Source organism: Hermetia illucens, chromosome 4, assembly GCF_905115235.1.
Source record: "Hermetia illucens chromosome 4, iHerIll2.2.curated.20191125, whole genome shotgun sequence".
In the NCBI taxonomy this organism is placed as follows: domain Eukaryota; kingdom Metazoa; phylum Arthropoda; class Insecta; order Diptera; family Stratiomyidae; genus Hermetia; species Hermetia illucens.
Genome location: NC_051852.1, coordinates 135,136,606 through 135,157,144, shown reverse-complemented (window position 1 = coordinate 135,157,144; position 20,539 = coordinate 135,136,606). Strand labels below are relative to the sequence as shown.

Below are 20,539 nucleotides of genomic sequence, written 5' to 3'. Positions count from 1 at the left end.
GTCTGTGAAGTCGCTTCTCCGCTCGACGGAGTTCGTGATAAGTCTCTGCGCGTGCCCGCGTTCTTTGAGAATGCAACATTACTCGGTATGCGGCATTCTTACGTTCCGTTCGATTCAGATAAAAATCCTAAATCATACCAAATATCATGTGGAGTTCTACAAGAGTCCATTTTAGGACCACTCTTGTGGATAATTCTGTATAACGCAGTGCTGACCCTAGATCTTCTTACAACGTTAAGTCCTGATTGGAGAACACAGGCCTATCATTAACAGAGCATAAAAGTGAAGTAGTGCTTGTCACTAAGCGAAGGAAGAGTACTCTCTATTTAGAACATTCTTCATTCTACATTCCCAGCCTGCGCTCAAGTATTTAGGCGGAATGATCGTTCAACGGCTAAATTTCAAATTATATGTGAAGGATGCAGGAACTAGGGCATATAACATCGAAATACTGCTGGCGAGAATGATACCGAATATAGGTAGCCCAACGCCGAGCCATCGCCTTCTTGTTTGAAAGGTAATCAGCTTCGAGCTACTATATGCAGCCCCAGTGTGGGCGGATGCAGTGGAAAAGAAAGTAAGCAGACGAAAACTGAGAGCTCTATATCGTCTAACTGCACTCCAAATATGTTGCATCTATCGAACAATATCCGACGCAGCCGCCTATGTAATAGCAGCGATCATCCCATTTGATATTCTGGCAAGAAAAGGGCAACGCCTTTATGATCAAGTGAATCTCACCGAAGAACTATCTGCTTGTCGGTGGCAGTCCACATGGGCTGAAACTATCGTCCAATGGTAGGAGAGGTGGCACAGCTTAGAGGCAGGTCTTAAGGACCCACAGAATCATACGGGATATTTGGTTTGAGCGCACACTGAGGTTATCCATATACCTCTATCGATTAGGGAATGATAGCTCGTCATATTGTCCAAAGTGCCCGAGCATTGTAGAGGACACAGATCACTCATAACTACCTTACTTTCTGTCTCTCCCTTTTTGCGGTTTCCGTTAGATGGATTTGACTATGGAATTCGCAACACCCTAGTCTTTGTGGTATGTTGGTACTCTTCGCGTCAGATGCTCTGCTTTAACTAGAGATTCTTGCAGAAAAGTGTTTACCTACTCTCTCGTGAACTCCGTCAATCAGGTGAAATGTCCAAATTATATCATATGGGAAACTGAGTAATGTTACCATGGTTTTTTTGTAAGTACTCACCGTGCAGGTATCAAGCTGTGTATGCTGTTTTCATCTATTTATATTCCTCTCTCTTTGACTTTTTGGTTTACGATAAACGGGGGATGGATTTGTGTTTCTCATCCTACCTGTCAATTCAGGTTATTCCCGTGGAGCTGTGATCGGTATGACACCAAAGACTTTTTTTCTAAATAGCAACGGCAATAACAGATAAGAGTATCAGCTGCCGCAGGGCCTTCCGCATAAAGCCAAATTGAACGCATTTCTTAAGCACAAGGTCACCGCTACCCAATATTTGTCGATCTGAAAGGCCTCCTTCGCTCACAAAACGAAAGCGATCTATTGTAATATACCCCGCTCAAATACTTTCACCATTACCACTAGTAAGAATGCGCAGATTCTTCGTTAGAGAGCACTTTTCCAGAGTGCCTTCATCTGAGGCCTGAGGAAGCCTGGCAGCCGCATATTAATTGCGGGGTTTTTCTACTTTCTACTTTACTTTCACTGCATATAGGAAAGACTACCAAGTTAATTTTTTTCATAAGTTCAACGAGCAGGATCCCGTCAAAATCTCTACCAGGCTCTGCATGTCGCACTTCTTACAGCATAATAATAATGCCGCAAATATTTTTGTCTAGCGGCGGGAATTCAAATTTGGCGAGCCAGCAATGTTCAAATGTCGATCACGTTCAATTTCGATCACGTCGGGATCACCAACTTTGGAGAAACCGTTTTCTCCATATGAAGTTTCATGTACTAAATTTCCTTTATCTATTATTAATATTCTGTTAAGGGAAAATCGCACCGCGTCCTTGAAGAACTATTGTGCCCCTTTTACTGGCAGGCCTGTAACCGTTAGGAACTTTAGTATGTTCCCTACTTCCAGATGTTTCAGCTTTGCATCTGGTATTAAGTGTTCTCCCAGATGTATCGACCTACTTCGCACTAAGGCACACCAGTATGGTAGTCAAGTGGTAGCACACGAGACTCCGGCGTCGGCTCGTTTCTGACAGCAACCGCAAAGCGCGTTCTCTTAACCTGGGAGTCGGCTGATAACATACTTCTGACTGCTACATTCCGGTCCAGGTTAAGGAGCATCACAATTGTACAGTACTATGCACCAACGGAGATTACCGAAATAGTGAAGAAGGATGCTTTCTTTCTGAATTGAATGCTAAGGTGGGCTATGACAACAACTTTCTTGGATCTGTAATGAGGAAGCACAGTCTTCGTGATCGTAGCAGTAAGGTTTGTGAACTTCTGCAGCTTCCATTGCCTCATCATTGCTTACACATTATTAAAGCACAGAGCCTCGCAGGGTTGGAGAGCTGCAACCGCTTCGACATCGACCTCTTGTATGATCCAGCTGTCGCTCGGCAGTGGAAGAAGGGTTATCTTGCTAATTGGAGGGCGGGTACAACATTTAACCCGCCTGAGAAAATCGACGCATCGAGCATCGAGTCGCCATAAAAAATGTTTCTCTCTCAGGTGTTAAGGAGTTCGTCGGTCACGTCCCGAATGGATATTATAACGTCTGGCAGACTGCGGAATCCTAGAAGCGTATCAGTGAACGGAAGCGCTCTATTAACCGCTGCGAGTTATGGCGGATGTGACGTGCTTCAACTCCTACACCGAGGAAAATCTGAGAAGTTCAAAGTAGTGTAGGACGTGACAAAAGAGAATTTGCCGTTGCGGTGGTCAGGGAAGCGGAAGATACCACAGAACGCAATGGTTTCAGAGGTGTATACCGCATTACAAAAGAATTTGCATGTGGTCGCAAATCTTTCAATGGTCCTCTGAAGAACGTTAATGATCGACATCTCATCCCCAATGACGAGCAGCTGAAGAGGTGGAAACAACACTTCACCGTCGTTCTTACCTGCATCACATCCAATGAAGTCCTTCCTCTTGGGGATGAAATGTCTAGTAATTGTAGGATACGGACTGTTTTTCTAAACAGAAGAGAAGTCATCTTGGCCATTGGTAGTAGAGTCGTAGAATTAAGCCGCTCCCTGCAGAATTATTCATAACTGAACCTGCAGTTCTGCTACGTCCACGTTTACGGAAATTCAAGGAATCGGAGACCTTTCCCAGAGAGAAGAAGCGGATGGTCATTAACAGTCCAAAAAAAGGCATAAAGCGATATCTGCGCGCTCGCTGCTCTCACAAAAAGAATAGCTAAAGCAACCCTTGTACTGGTTTCCGCTATCTATCCTTCTACATTGAACACACCAATACCCTATGGATCATTTGGGAACAGAATGCAGGGTTTAAATGTTCGATAGTGTGAACAGGGAATGTATCTGGAGTGCTCGACACACCAGGGCATTCCGAAGAGACCAATTGAGACCAATGAGAGTGACATATAATGGTGCAAATTATGGCGTGTCGCATCAAGGTACAATCTCAGAGGAATTTGAGATAAAAAACGGAGTCCGAAAAGGTTAAATCTTGTCACTGATATTTCATATTGTTATCGGTGAAGTTTCTCATACTGCCTTCTTAGGAGGACGTGCAGGAGTTGCATGCACTACGGCATCATTCCTCAAATACCTAGACTACGCTTATAACATCAGTTTGCTCTCTCACCGGGCCATGAATCTTGCCCAAATGGCTCTGGATTTTGAAAAAGGGGCAAGTATAGTTCGGGGTATCGGGGATTCATTCCAACGATAAATATTCACGAACCAAGGTTCTCAGACTGTTCTACTCTAACGCTCTTTCTGTGCGTGGAAGTAACACATAGAAAGTGGTGCAGAACAGGGGACGTATCCGGAAGTCCTATGGCGAGCTGAAACCTATTTCAGCAAACCATGAGCGAGGTCGCATAGGGTGTGTTTGACGCGTTCTACCAGGCCAAACGGTACATGGCAACCATATATATATATCATATGGCACACCGAAGATTCTGCGAAGAATCCTTCTCCGGAAACGGAGCTGAGAATTCACGAACTTTGTTGATTTACGATTCAATTGTGCGAATAATACATAAGAACTGACACTTTAAATGATAGACTTTTGCCTCTAAATGGGAGAATAATTTGATCACTTCAGAATTATGCCTCCCCCATATAATTGACCAGTACAATTATAGTACATCTGAGTGCAAAAAATTGGAGGACCCTTAGGAGCATCATTTAGCATCGTCTAATGAAATTTTCTGAGGACACGTTGGAGCTTATGTATCTAAATTTAGTTAATATATTCGGAACAAACTTACCTTGTGGACATTGCAATGTTACAGCTCCTCCAAGCTGCACCTCTAGCTGTCCTTTATTCGGGTTATGCGATGCAGCAACAGAAACTTCCTGATCATCGGGCTCAGATGTCACATCCACCGAATCATCTATCAATTGAAGAAAAAAGCCTGATTAAATCACTTAACCATTTCATAAATTGTGAATGAAGTCAATTAGCCCCTCTACTGCCTCCCTTTACATTGAAAGTGCATGCAACCCCAACCGACGGAGCACAACATGCTTGATTGCGTGGCAATGGATACATAAGTCATGTCCTCTCCAACTTTTCATGGAAGTGTGACACCATTCGCACCGCACAATCATCATTTAAGCATTCTTCACGCAAAGTACACTTGTCGTTTTGAATATAAATTTGAAATGATTTAACTCCACCAAATGGGTTGCAATTTTCATACTTGTTCCGCTCCCTTCTCTTTCAATTTAAAAATTAGACTAACCACATCCAAAGACGACAATTTCGCAGATCGTCCCTGGAAACAGCGAAAAAAAACGGGAAAACGTAAAACGCGTAATTTATTATGAAAACATTTTCCGAAATGGCAAAAGGGCTGAATAAATTATTATCCCGGCATTGGCGATGGGGGTTGGACTCGGAAACGAAACGGCGATGCCGGCGATGATGTAAATGATCACAAGTCGGTGTCAAGGGATGAAGGAGTCGAGTCCTAAGTGCACTCGTCGCACATACTTAAAAGCTTTAAATCAAAATCTTTGGGTTGAAATGTTTTGCATGGAGGACTGTATGACAGCTTTGTCACACCCACCCATATTTTACCTTATCGAGCCCGACTTAAAGCAGCCGCTTCCGTGCCGCGAAGTTGGTGGAATCAAGGGCTGTTTATATGACATGGCAGTTTTCCTGGCGAGATTAAGTGCATGAGAAACTTGGGGTAGTGGTACCGGTTAAATGGTATTTTCCATCAGAATTGAGAAAGAGGTACATATGTTTTGTATAAAAAGCATATTCGGCAAGATATCCCAATAAACGCTTTCATAGAGTTTCCTTATTCTATCTTGGGAGTAAAAGGAGAGGAAGCTTCAGCTTAATTTTGCCGACTCTGAGCTATTTTCAGACGAGGTTCATCATTCGATTTTCAATATTTGGCAACACAGTCACTATCACCTCACATCAAAAGGCGAAGAAAAAACCGATAAACAAGAATTATCATGGGCTTCGGTACCTCTCCTACCGTCTAAGGAATTTTCCATTTGTGGGGTGGTGGTTATGATGCAAATTTAAAAATCTCCCCCACACTTCAGCTTCCTTTGAGATATGACCCGAAACATGTCACACGAAATTGACGTAAAAGTATTGCAGTATTGTGTTGGGAAAGTGAACGCATGGATTACGACGTCTAGGAGTTTAATGTCTTGAGTTCTCACACCAGAACCGTAAATAGGTAAGAGGAAGGGCATATGGGAAATGTCTCCAGTGTGGCGAAAGAAACAAGGGAGCAGGCTAGAAAATGGAATCTTGTATGTTCCATGACCTGTTTCACGTTCAACACAATGTCGTCCTCATTCTGGGAAAATTGCTTCACCGTCTGAGAAGCGAAGCTACTTATGATGGTGTCGAAGACGGTGTTTTTGATGAATTCAAATTCGAAAGCTTCATACGTTGCGACACATACGGGCTCTTGGAACAAATTCCAGTCTAAAATGATGGAACATGCCACTCTTTTCAAAGTTACTGGAGCATTCATGGAAAATGTTATTTAACCGACTAAGCACTTTCTTTTGTAATCGACTATGACTGTGTCGGGACAGGGCGTTATAATTATCGATAATATTGCACGTCGAAAAATGAGCGTAGCTGAAATACACAGAGGGTTTCTTCAATACAGGACAGTAGATACATACATATGGTATGATAGTTCTATTAATACAAATTAGCTTGACGGTTCAGATAAAGGCAAATTTAGATACAAAGTTACAGAAAATCCAGTGATTCATGACGGACGCACGGTATGTATCATCAACATAATGCATGACATCTGAGCTCGCTCAGGTCCTTTAGTTTGGTCACTTTGTAGTAACATTCACCAGTCAATATGATAGGTTAAGGTAAGGTGAGGTTGGATTGCCAGTTGTGAGGAATCGCAGGTCCAAGCAGTCAGGTGCCATAATTAGGCCCAGTGTAGTCGAGATCACCATCCCAATTTTTTCCATGCAGTAATTTAAGCAGCCCGGTAAAAACCGTACTTTCAAGTTTAAAAGAATCGGACTCTTTCACACTTCAGAGTACATTTAACAGTGGATGACTTTGTGGGGTAAATAAATTCAACCATTTATAATATTAAGTATTTTATTTAAATCTCCTTCTTCCTTAATTAAAATTATGACATAAATTAAATAGAGAGGAGTCACCTCTCTCCTCTCGTCTTGTCTCGAACTGACTTGAGATCGAAAACAACTTTCGCTGTCAAAAATTGTTTGGCTTTTATTTTAAAACAAAAGTAAGTCGCTTATAGTACGTGAATAATGTGAACGGCCTGCGTTGAAGGGAATACCGGACGTATTTAACTGCGAGGTACGCGGCGAATAACTCACGATCATAGATGCTGTAGTTCTGATGAGTGGGATTCAGCTGCTTGGAGAAGAAGCCCAACAGCTGCCAGATTGAATTCACTTTCGTCTGAGGCATCGCCGAATGCGGCTAGGGGTGCATCTTGATGAGAGAATGCCAGAAGTGTAGCATCTCAACTGCCCTCAAACGCCTGGGCAGCCTCTTGGAACCACACAATCGGACAAGAGTCTTCGGTTTTAGGCCCAGACAGAAGGCGTTAAGGATCAATTGATGGTGGACGGTCTTGGACAAGAAACGACGATAGAATTTTAACGCGCCCAAGAGCCTACTCAGATCCTTAACAGTTTTGGGAAATATGAAGCTCGAAAATGCTTGCACTTTGTTTGGGTCCGTTAGGATGCTTTCAGGGGTAATCAGGTGGCCGAGAAATCTCACCTGCGATTGTAGAAATTTGCACTTCTGAACGTTAAAAACTAGACCGGCCTCAAGGAGACATTGAAAAATGCAGTCGAAGTACTCTAAATGCTCGGACTTAGAGGAAGACGCCAGCAGAACATCATCCAAGTTTACAAAACAGAAATTGAGGTTTCGCAGTACAGAATGAATGAATCTCTCAAAGGTTTGCGCCGCGTTGAACAGTCGAACAGTCATCATAGTGAACTTGAAGAGTCCAAAAGGTGTGCATATTGCAGTTTGCGATAGAGTGCGCAAAATCGTGGATGAGTGGGATGGGTTAAGGGTCTAGAATCGTCTGAGTATTTAGACGTCTGTAGTCTCCATTCGCCATTGAATTTCAGGACCATGTGAAGTGGCAAAAACCAGCAGTTGTGTGAAGGTCTACAAATACCCTGCTTAGGAAGTTTTGCCGGTAGCCATACGTGCGGATCGATGAAAAATTTACTGTCGCGAGTTTCGTTGATTGCGGTATTAAATTGTTTTGCCGGGATACGGGAGGAACCGGAACTGCAGCGCCTGTATCGACCAGGTAGTTGCGTCGGTTCAAGGGGTCTTAGATTGTAAGGCGCGTCGTGCTACATTTCCGGTAGCGGTCGCCAGCACTCCCGGCAAGCCTGATCTGTTTGGCGTGAAATTGCAAGGGCTGGTACATTTTTTAGTCTTTTCAGCGAATCTACGATGATACCAGCATGCCCCGGTTCTTGCGGAAGACCTCGACGTCCTACTAACTGATTGCCATTTCGAGAGGGGCATCTTTACCTTAATCTAGTCCTACTCTCCAAACGCAAAGCTCTGATGGCCTCTGCCAACTCAGAGACGGTAGCTGGTAATACTGCGACCATGAAATGGGCCACCTGGCTTGAGTCACCGCGAGACACCTCACCAACCGTAGGTCGCACGTAGACCTTATAAACTTTGTCCGCGATGCCGAATAACGTATCCAGATTGCCTGTGTGCTCTCCACAAGCCTCTATAGCCATAAAGATTGTAGAAGCTTGCTGCCAACTTTGTCACTACCTAACTACTTTATTTCACACAGCAGTTGACTTGGCGCACGGTTACCTACCACTCGCTCTGTCAGTAAGTGGTGAAATTTAGCCGTCTCACCTACTGACAGTCGTTTTATGAGCTGCTCTTTTAATTGCCTGTAAGAGTAGTCCTCGAGTACGTCGCAGAGAAGCTCAACCGCCTCCTCATCCAGCCCGACCAGCGCTCAATTGAAACGAATTGCATATGCTGTGACGCCGACCAAAGTGGATTGGGCCTCGAGTTGTAGGAATCATGCTGCCGGGCTCCTGCGCCAAAACGGCGACATCCGTACGGTCACGGTAGTTATCGCGGCACTTCCCTCTATTCTGGAGGTTAACGTTTAGTGAAAGCGAACAACCCAAGAGAAAGAACGCGTAAGTGGGACGAGCGTAGTTCGAGACAAAACTAGTCAGAGGAGAGAGATGATTCCCAATTTATGTTAAATTTTAATTGGGAAAAAGGAAGTTTAGATAAAATAATTAATATTATAAATGGTAAAATGTATTTATTCCGAAATTGGTGATCCCGATACAAACTGATTTAACAGCAAGAAATTCATTGGCCCTAATGACGACAACACCTTTAGCCTTTAGAACTGCTGCCGAGCACCAGGACAGCAGCCCCAGCCTAGATCCGAAAGAACGTCGTCTCTTGCGGCGGAGTCACTTGATATGGTGTTGCTTTTTAGTGCTAGTAACGCTGCTTGAGTGTTGACGGTGGAATGGTTTAGCTCCGGTATTTTCGTGCAGCCTTTCTCCTGTTGTCAAGAAAATAAAATATTCCTTCGCCTTAAATATGGGAGCAATATTTTAAAGGATCGAGCCATTCCCTTAATCGGGTTTTCCAGAACACCCCCGAATCCGATCCATCTTCCATATAGTGGCCCATCAATGAAAATTATTGTGTCTATAATCCTAGAAGACTTGTGGCTAGTGAATATGTTTCCTCCAAAGCAAATTGAAGCACCTGATGTTTGGCAAGGATTTCCAGGTATAGACCACATTTTTGGTGGCATTTCCACACACCAATGGAATCAAAGCTATACATATGTGCCGTTGCGTTAAAAGTCCCTGGGGGCCACCTGGGAATAACAATATCCTCTATGAACCGATCCGACTGATCTTTCAAGCCCAATGAACACCCACTGTCGTGGGTATATAGGTATGTGAATAAATATAATGTTCCCAACAAAACAAGTGGAATGACCATTAAATTCGCTCCCACTGCTATACCAAAGTCCAGTCCTTTGTTCAAGGATTGTATATATATAACTGTTGATGATAGGTTGAAGTAGGGTAAAAAATCGGGAGAGGGCACTTCTATGGTGTGGAAGAAACAAAAGAATGTTGACAACTGGAACTTTGTAGAGCCTGTCAGGTCAAATAGAAATGAAGTAAGCCGCACAGCTCAATTGTTGGGAGGCAGCTCAGAAATCATTCTTAATTGTGGTAGCACTACTTCGGTGAGGGATATCTGTCACAACGTCGAGATATAGATATGTTTTTTTTGTTCGTACACGGAAGTGGAAAATCTTTGAAAGGCACGTCCGTCCCAGCTCCGCCGAAGTTACAGCTGGCGCGTGTGGGATTCGCACCCACTAAAACCCCCCCCCCCTCTCTCTAGCTCCAGCCCAGCGGGTTCACCATTTAGGTATTACTCCGCGGAGTAGGTTTGCCCTTAAGCACTCGTCCTTCTCCTCCTCTCGACTCCTCCTCCTCCTTCTTTGCTCCTCCAGCAACTCCTTCTGTATTTTCACGATTGCGGAACAACCCATAAGCCAGTTCTCTTTGGACCTCAGCACCTCCGTAACTAAGTTCACAGGGATCACACCCCTGTCCAACACCTGGTTTACACTCTCCACTTCATTACAAATCTAAATCTTGGGTAGTGAAACATCACATGCTCTGGATCTTCTGGTATGCCAACGTATCTAGGACAATTCGGAAAATCATCCAACCCAAAGCGGTGCAAATACCGCCTGTAGCAACGGCCGTGTCCCGTGGGGAACTGGGTAACGTGGTAGTTTGTCTCCCATGTTTCCGCTCAAGCCATACCCGAACGTTGGGAATAAGCCTGAAGCTTGTACGTCTACCGACCCTTCGGAGGCTCGTCCCATCTGCGCTGCCAGAGGTCATGCCACTCGGACCTTGCCGAATTTCTACGCTCTGTGTGGCCTTCCATACGTCTTACATGGTAAAGAACACTCAGTTCTTTCGCCAGAATACCGATAGGGATCATGCCTGCCACCAACAATACCGCCCCATCTGATGTGGTTCTAAACCCTCAAACCCAAAGCGAGTTCACCTGCTTCCGCCTTTGAGAGTTTGCAAGCACTTCTGCCCACACAGGTGACGAGTGGAGCAGGGTGGAATGCACCACTCCGGCTAGAAGTATCTTGCGACAGTGTTTCGGCCCACCAATATTCGGCAACATTTTTGCAAGTCCGCGGTGGCATTCGCTGTCTTTTGGTGTGCATATGCTAGGGGTTCCCTAAAGCTCAATTTGGCGTCAATGATTGCCCCCAGGTATCCGACAGCCGGCTTCAATGCGACCTAGGTGTTTTGCTGTAACAACCACAGCTAGGTCATCAGCAAAGCCGATAATCGTAGTTCCCTCTAGGACAGGAAGGTCCGAGAGTCCTCTCGGAGAGCTAGTTTTCCACCAATTCAGCCAACGTCCCTTTAATTCTATTCCGGTTGGCCGAGTTGAATGCGTTTTTGACACTCAGCAACAACAACACGGCCAGCAGCCGTCAGAAATCAGTGCTCTTTTGTCAGGTTAAATACCGTGCATTTAGAGCTGCGCCTAAAGTAGTGCTCATGGCACCACAGAGGTGACGATACCACACCTCCTGAAGCGTAGCTCTTCGTTGCCTCGGCTGTTAGGTAGCGATCGACACCCACTTTAACACATAGCAATCTCTGCGTTACCATAGAATAGACCCACGGACACCCCCATCGTGTACTCACCTTCAGAGTTGCATCCTCTATCTTTGAGCGAATGGGTAGGTCGATGATACCGATGGATGGATGGATCCATATCCTTTGGGAAGGATTGAAAACGATGTGGGAACTCCTTAGATGCGTTTCATTGTTGGGTATAAGAAATTGTCGTATGCAGTCATTAAACCGCGAAGATTGGAGCCAACATTTTCGAGAAACGAAAACGAAGGAGGATGACTCCTTGGCTATCAATTCGAGTAGCCTCAACTAATCGTAAACATGGAATGCTATCTCAGACATGAGCATTACTGGTTGCTACTAATTCAGTGTAAGATCTTCCTGTCCATTTGCGTGAGGTGGTGTTGATTGATTTTGGTAGTTGGCAATACATAGTGGACAACTGGGCAAACGACACAGCGGAAAATTTTAAATTTGATTAACTAGTAAATGTAAATAAGATAATAAAATACAAAATTCCGCAAGCAAAGTTGGCTGAAGACCAATATTTATTGCCCTTATAAGGGGAACAAGAATTGACGAAGAACGACATTTTATATCCTTCATACTAGAGATAATCTGCCGCATGCAATCTTATCTAGTGTTTTTCTTGACTTATTATCGTAGTCACCCAAAGACCACCATAGTCTGCGCCGACCTCAGTAGTCTTCCCCAAATTCTGCTGGGACTGGTACTTAACTAATATAAAGCCGCTAGCCTAAAGCAAGGCATGCTAGAAAAATAGTTCTTAGGAATCACTCTAAGTGCTCCATACCTTCCTTAGCATTGCTGGATATATGCCATCCATGGCAGGTACTTTGAAGTGTTCAAAGGACAGTATGGCAGCACTCATCTTTTCATAGGCAACAACCGCTTTCGCAGTCTTTCATTTCCCTTTGCAGCACTTGCGTGTTAAAGGGGTTGCAAAAACCGTCAAATCTCCCTAGCCCTTCTCTAACGAGTTCTCCCGGATGGTGTACTTCCAAGAGAAGTAGTACAGATTCCAGTCTGGAGCTTGTGAAAGGACCACCAGGTTTTGCAAGAGAGCCCAGCTTGACCGACTCATCCCTTTTTAGGACTCTGCATAGCCTTGAAGTCCCTCTTTTGCCTTCCAGTCTCTCACAGAATGCTCTTAAGGAGTTTCATTTCGAACACTCAACGAGCCTCTTATATTTACACTGTGAGTTCCGGAAGTTTAACCAGTCTTCGTTTTTATTGCTTTTGCAAACACGGTTTAGAGTCGCCTGGTTGATTTCCTAAGTTTTTGCAGTTCCCGGTTCCATCTTGCCTCAGGAAATAGGACAAGCCTCTTCATAACACTCTTAAAGTCTGCAACTCGGAGATTCCCATTCATCTTCAAGTGTCTAGTCGCCTAGGGAGCCTTCTTCTTCTCGGTCTAACGAACGTAGAGGCGCACCCTGCGTTTGCGGTCGTGAGACCAACTGAAGTGATGAAATCAAATAGTTTCTCTCCGCTTGGATTGCGTTTGCTACATTTGCCAGCAAATATGTTGAGCGTTCGCATCGAACCTATTGAGTTCGAGACCGTTTGATTGTGCATACCAGATCTCTTGGTTCCTGCTTTAGTGGAGGATACAAAGAATCATAGGGTAAATGGCGGAGGCCATTAATCCGGTATTGTACAATACGATGACCGTAACAAAGCAAAACTACCTCAGCATGGTTGCCTCTAACCGTCTTGACATCAGGGCAAAAGGTCTTTTTCCTATGGATCTCTCATCGTAGCCCTTTAGTAATCCAATGCCACAGATTCTATTAAATAGAAGTCATGGCTCTTGCATCAGAAGAATATAGCTGCAGTCCTGCAGTTTGGACATGCACTTCCACTTATAATCTCACGGAAGGCTTCTGAGTTCATCATCACTTTATTGTTAGGGCGGGTTTGAATTGGTGTCGCTTTACTCGAGCTCAGAGCAACCAGCCAACAGATAGGAATCCACATCTATATGGTATTAGCCCCTTATGATAATGTTTTGATATTCAACAGAGCGTTGTTCGATCAACACGTAGTCGATTCAATTGAAAATTTTATCATCCTACGTGATCAATGTTTGTATTTCAATCACTCTCCGTCCAACCCAGGAACTTTTATCTATAATTTCATGCGATTTTGGGCGCGGGAGGCTTACCTGGATACTTCTTCGTTCGCAGTTTTTGTGCTGTAGTAATTTTATTGAATTGAAGAATTAAAGTAGACAAGGAGCGTTAGCGATATACATATGTATTACATGTTGCTTTAATTTCCTTGATGTAGGTAATGACTTGGTTATAAACCGTCAACTTTTGGTTGGCCTGTGGACCAAAGTCATTCAGGGTAACAGCCGAATAAACACTGCATTTTTCAGCATTGGACGAACATCTTCCGATCTGAGAGTGATATTCCGCCTTTCCATTCCCTGTTCAATTTTGTAAGTTGTGTCTAATTGATAAGCAGCAAAAGAGACAGTGTGGATACCACACATGTGAAGTGACAGCCAACAATTCGAATCTTGACTAATATCTTCAACTGATAATTCATTGTTCTGTCACATTCATCATTTTAACCCATCAAACTAAAGATCAAGCGCACACAATACCCACATTAAAATCCCTGAGGTCAACTCTTGAAATAATTCAAACGAAAATCAGGGAGAAATCTCCTTATCCATAGCAACTTACTAAGCACCTTATTTTCTTCAGGGTTGCATGAAAATCCAGGTATGTAGGTCACGCATACCACCAAGAACTGAGATCGCTGTAAAGTGAAATTTAATAATATGACATCTCCATTTAGACATAGAAGGATTTCATACGGAAGGCTCCATTGTAGCATAGAACCTTTCAAGGTTTTCCATTTGCACGAAGCATAAATGTGTCGCCTCATTACGGGCACCGAAACCCTCACTCATTGCGTTCAGTGGAATGACGGAAAATATAGAGTCAACGGGCGTAATTACATGCTCTCAATGCTACCATGTGCAGTCCTAGTTTTTCTGATTTGGTCCTTTTTGTTTGGTGGAGAATGGCAAAGGTGATGCTTTCCACCCACGACGGTCGGATTGTAAGCTCTCTTGCATTCCATGGAAGTTCCAGTTATTGAAGTTACATCAGGATAATGTTCATATTATGGCTCCTAGGAATAAACTTGGGATTTATTCGGATGCCCTGCAGTTTCAAATCTGCAGGTTGCAGGAATAATTAATAACGGAACAACCTCATCCCAACATTGATTCAAAGGAAACGCATAGGTACATGACATATTTCGAATGCGCTTATAGCAATCTAAGCAGGTTATCATTACGCCTAAGTGAAATTTGTTGTATTCATTCCAATATGCATGCGGTGGCTATTTCCGCACCATGGAATTCATTTAAAAGGCTATGCGATATGCGATATGCGATTGCATGTAACACGAATATTTGACAGTCTCCAGCCATCATGCAAACAACCCCACACCGTCCAGTTCAGTCTGTGCGGAGTCAGTCGATGTTGTAATTGAGCAGCGTTTATTAAACATCTGTCATGAAATCTAAGTTGTCCACTTAATTTAGCTTTATCTGCAATTAGCCATCAAAATGCACGATGTCACATTTGTCCATTGCTTGTTCAACTATCACTGACGAAATAACACACCACCGACCCCACCAATGCCCTAGTCTACACATGCTTCATTATGAACTAACGTTGACCCTTGCGGCCTTCGGTTACCTCGACCGACAGTGTGGGGTGAGGTGCAACCCTCCACTATCGCTCGTTTAGGAAACCATTTTCCAAATCATAGCGAATGATGGTTTCCAGAATGAAATGGCAATACGGAGGTTCTTCCTCTGACACGATTGCGTTTTGCCCATTTGAGATAAGTGGATTAGTCGATTGTAAACGGGAGTTTTATTGTTGCATTAAAAAGATATTAAGCTGGTGGAGTGATGGAGTTGTTATGGTTGAGATAAAAAAAGATTGTGCTGGATCATCGCAAAAGATGTGAAACGAAAGTGATGACGCAAAGTTTAATAAGGACAAACTTACTAGACACTTTTGTCTGGGCGAAGCTGTGTGTCATGAATAAATGGGAAAAAATCCTGTTTGTTTGTACAGAAGGTACACATGTTAGTCGGAAGAATTATGTACAGTAAATGTGATAAGATTCGTTTTGAAATCTCCTGATAAATCATTATAAGGAAAACTTGACGAAGGCTTCCCATTCTTTGACTTTCCATGTGCTGCTTCCGTTTGTTTCAGATGTTTTAGTCAGTGTCCTCCCCGTTCTAGTCCCGAACTTTCTTCTCTCGGTCGATCCAGATCCAGAGATTCCAGACAAAGAACTGACCATTATTTGCCTGAAGTAATTGAACTTTCAGGCTCATGCACTCAAAAGCAGAAATATCCAGGCTGCACTTACCTGTATAGGAATAGCGCATTTCTATTTAATAACACTACGTGCATAAATATTTCTCTTTGCCTGCGCCGGCCCCCTTGGGTACAATGCATTTAATTGCGTGCTAGCAGGAAATTTTATATAGCACGGCAATGCTGAAATATATGTATTAAATGTAATCATCTTCGAGCAGACGAGCAGACGAACTCCGCCATGCTATTAACATAGTATGCTGGTCCCAAGCCCAGGTAAAGGAGGAGGGTTTGAGGCAACATACTCTGTACTATCCTCAGTAAAACAAAAATAAAATGCTGAGATCAGGGAAAGAGATCTATAGTTGGAGAGTATAGTTGGAGTTATTCTACTATGCTAAATCCAAACTGATCTCTCTTGGTGGCAGGCCCCGCGACAGGTCGGCCAAGAAAATGCATAGAATGTCGTTACAAACATGATGATCGGATTGAGTCACAAGCCTCGGAGAAATGCTAGGGCGTCCACCTCAGTCGACGCGGCAGGACGGGCCCCGGTCCTGCCGAGAAATGGGCAAGGGTTCTTGACGCATGGACGGCGTCAGGACGTAAGCAAGTTAGTCCGCACACAACGAACAAAACAAATACGTGTCTGCACGCTAAATGTTGGTACCCTAACTGGAAAGACGGAGGAACTCGCAAGAGCCCTTCGGAAAAGGTGCATTGACATCTGCGCTCTGCAAGAAACCCGATGGTCTGGTGCCAAAAGCTGCGACATTGAACGCGAACGCGGTAACAATGGTTACAAACTTCTCTCTTTTGGTAACCCACACACTCAATATGGTGTTGGCATTGCCATCTCAGAGGGTTTCCGTGATGCCATTAAAGAAGTCGAACGATTTGATGATCGGCTGATGAAGCTCACCATTATATCAGCTGATCGCACTATTCACTTCTTCACCGCGTATGCACCACAAACAGGTCGACCTGATGCCGAGAAAGATGCCTTCTGGCAACTTCTCGATGAAAAGACTTGTCACGTGCCTGCTGACGATTACATAATCATTGCCGGCGACCTTAATGGTCATGTGGGTGAAAAGGCAGACGGTAACAGGTGCCATGGGGGAAAGGGGTTCGGAGTGCGCAATGAAGGTGGCGAGCGTATAATCGATTTTGCGGACATCCATGACCTTGTACTTATGAATACATGGTTCATCAAACGATTGTCTCATCTTCCCACATATTATAGTGGGAACAATAAAACGCAAATCGACTATATTCTCATAAGACGCCAACATTTTACCACTGTCACTGATTGCAAAGTCGTTCCCTATGAGACCATCGCACCTCAACATCGGCCGTTGATTGCCGTCCTGCGAATTAAGCCACCGATAAAACAGCGTGAGGAACGCACTGGCCCGCCGCGCATTAAATGGTGGCGATTTGGTGAGGAGAAAGAAGAAACGGTCTCACTCATACGATTGCCAACCATTACGAATGTGGAAGAATCATGGAACCAAATGAAAGACACGATCCACAAAGCGGCCTCTGCAACCCTCGGGGTCACCAAGCCGGATAAGCGGTACATCAACCGAGATACTTGGCTTTGGAATGATGATGTTGAAATTAAGGTCCGTGAAAAGAAACGCCTCTACTACAAATTTCTCGACGATAAAACGCCTGCTAATTGGCAAATTTATAAGAATGCCAACCGGGAAGCAAAGAAAGCGGTCGCTGTCACCCGAGCGAACCATTTCAAAAATCTTTACGATAAACTGGACACACGGGATGGCGAGAGAGATCTGTATCGACTTGCTAAAAGCCGTGATGAACGCACACAGGATATCGAACACTTCTGTTGTGTTAATGACAAGAAAAGTACTTTGCTTACCAACCGTGGAGCCGCAACGGATAGATGGCGAGAATACTTCCAGCAGATTTCAACTGAAGAATTTGCTCATCCTTCACTTCCACAATCATTGCTGACATTTGGAGCAGTTCCACCAGTCAGCGCAACTGAAGTCGAGGAGGCAATAAAACAAATTAAATCGGGGAAAGCAACAGGACCTGACGACATCGCATCTGAGCTCTGGAAAGCGAAGAGCTGGAACCCAACACTGTGGCTCAGTGAATTCTTTAATCGGGTTATTCAGGAAGGAAGAACACCATCTGACTGGCAAGAAAGTATAATACCACTGTTCCAATATGGAAAAAGAAAGGTAGCCCAGCAGAATGTTCAAATTACCGTCCGATCCGGTTACTTTCCCATACCATGAAGATTTTTGAACGCATTCTTGACAACCGTATTCGCGAAATCGTTGAAATAACCGTGAATCAAGCCGGATTTGTCAAGAACTGCGGAACTACTGACGCAATACACGCTGCGCGGTTACTCATGGAGAAACACCGTGAGAAGCATCGCCCTCTTTACATTGCCTTTCTGAATCTAAAGAAAGCGTTTGACCGTGTACCACACGAACTCATCTGGTATGCTTTACGACAACACTTCGTGCCAGAAGAACTCGTGCGCTGGGTTCAATTGCGCGTGTCTCTGTTGGAGTTCATCAAGGAAGTGCCCTCTCACCACTCCTCTTTGTCCTTGTTATGGACACCGTCGCACGGGATATCCAACGTCCAGCGCCCTACACACTGCTTTATGCAGATGATGTTTTCCTAGCATCTGATAGCAAAAATGATCTCAAGCAACTTGTTCAAAAATGGAATGATCGCCTCATGCAACACGGTCTCAGATTGAATCTGAATAAAACTGAATTTTTGACGACCGATCCCCATGACACAGGTACAATCACTGTCAGCGGCAGTGATCCGCCCAGCCAATGAAGAACTGCGTTATGAAATTGCTTCACGCATTAACGCAACCTGGATGAAGTGGCGTTCCACAATTGGTGTTCTTTGTGATCGACATATCAACGAACGTCTCAAATCTAAAATTTACCGCAATGTCGTCCGTCCAGTCGCTCTCTATGGTTCTGAGTGTTGGCCGACCATAAAAGACAATGAACGGCGTCTTGCGGTAATGGAGACGAAGATGTTACGTTGGACTAGTGGCGTGACACGTTTAGATCACATCCGAGATGAGGATATCCGCGACCGTTATGGGGTTGCACCGATCGTGGAAAAGTTGCGAGAGAGGCGTCTTCGATGGTATGGTCACGCAATTCGTGCAAACTAGAATTCACTTGCCAAGATTGGTCTGAACATCGAAGTCGATGGTAAACGACCAAAAGGCAGACCTAAGCAACGGTGGCTTGATACGCTGGATGGGGATTTGAAAGCCTCGAGATTGCACCCAGATCAGGCATTCGATAGAGCCAAATGGCGAAGCCGATCACGACGAGCCGACCCCGCTTGTGAACGGGACAAAGGCTGAAGAAAAAGAAGAGCTTCGAGCAGACCTGGGCGGTCAACTATCTCCGATACTTCTATTTTTGGGACGATTTGCCCCTCCTCGTTAACCATAGTCAACCCGTCTGCTATTTCGCGACACAATAGATGCAGAAAGTTGCCCCCATTGCATGTGAAAGTGCAAACAGTCTTATCCGTAAAGAACGCGTTGGACCTCTCGTTGACCAGGGTGTAACACCACTATAGCCATGATTACGGTTACGGTCGGGCAGTTATTTTTTTGGGTTCATTTACAGGCTTAGGTCGCACCTTGATCTTTCAGTAGGCTCGTGCAAATTTCTACGTTTGTGCGAATTGCAGGTTCCGGTGCGAATTAACGCATCGATTAACGAAAAGTGAAGTTTTCTGCTAGCTCGAAGTATTCAAAGAAACCCCTACATTTCCGAGTCTGGTTAGCATAGAGGAAAGCAACCATGTGTCGTTGGAAAATTTCCATGGAACTTCAGTATTTGCGGGCGGGCCTTCACGTCAATTTTGACAATTTTCCTCGTTTTAGGTTTAAACCGTCTTCGGCCAGTCAAGATGTTCTTTTGACCATCGTCCAACTCAAAATACGTCATTAGAATCCTCCTTCGTTGGAGAACAATAAGTGCGGGTACTTTTTGACAATACGAGCTTAAATTGCATGCCAAAACCGATGCGTGAGTCCGATTTAATACTGAATCTGTGCAATTTTGAGCTTCTTGATGGAGACTCTAACGGTAGAAGGTCTTTTAGGCTTGAATTGCTGACACGAACCCCCAATTGGCATCATCTGCTGCTACCAAAAGTTCATCTGTAGGAAAGTATCTACCGTCAATAAAAGAACCGTAATCTAGCAAAAGAAACAACCAGTCAATCTACAACCCACGGATCGTATCGATGGCAATGATCACAAACGATCGCAGCTAGTGACTTGAATAGGCCCCAAAAAAAACTTGGCTGATCCTAACAATGGATAAGACTCCATTCACAATGAAAAGTAATAGATAAAAAGCCAATGAAAGCACGATCAGTTTAAGATCTAACTCCTATTAAGTGTTACAACTACATCATTGCAAGGTCCCAACTTTTATTTCAAGTTGGTGTTTGTAGACTGGAAAATAATGCAGTTAAATGAGTCGCAAAGGTAATACTCATCTTCTATCAGTGACGCATCCCAGGCTTCGTGGTTTAACCTAAAAACGTCTGCTGGGTTGACATCGTTCAATAAGTGCAGTTGGGATTTCTGATGTGGAGCTTCGAAGTCCTAGAATCGTTTGCCGAAGCTAATCTCCACATTGCCACCTGCATTGTACTAGGCAGTAGATCGGGAGAAAGGGCTGATAAATCATCGGTAACAAAGGCAGTCGATCGGGACAGAGGGCTAATAAATGATCGGTAA

General features: G+C 44.2%; 1 protein-coding gene across 1 annotated transcript in view; it reads right to left on the bottom strand.

The window, feature by feature from the left end:
• LOC119656106 overlaps nt 1-20,539 on the bottom strand; it is a 558,620-nt gene that overhangs the window by 100,762 nt on the left and 437,319 nt on the right. The window contains exon 8 of the mRNA XM_038062421.1: nt 4,417-4,542. Within this exon, the coding sequence (XP_037918349.1) occupies nt 4,417-4,542 (126 nt within the window). The remainder of the gene's footprint in view (nt 1-4,416; nt 4,543-20,539) is intronic.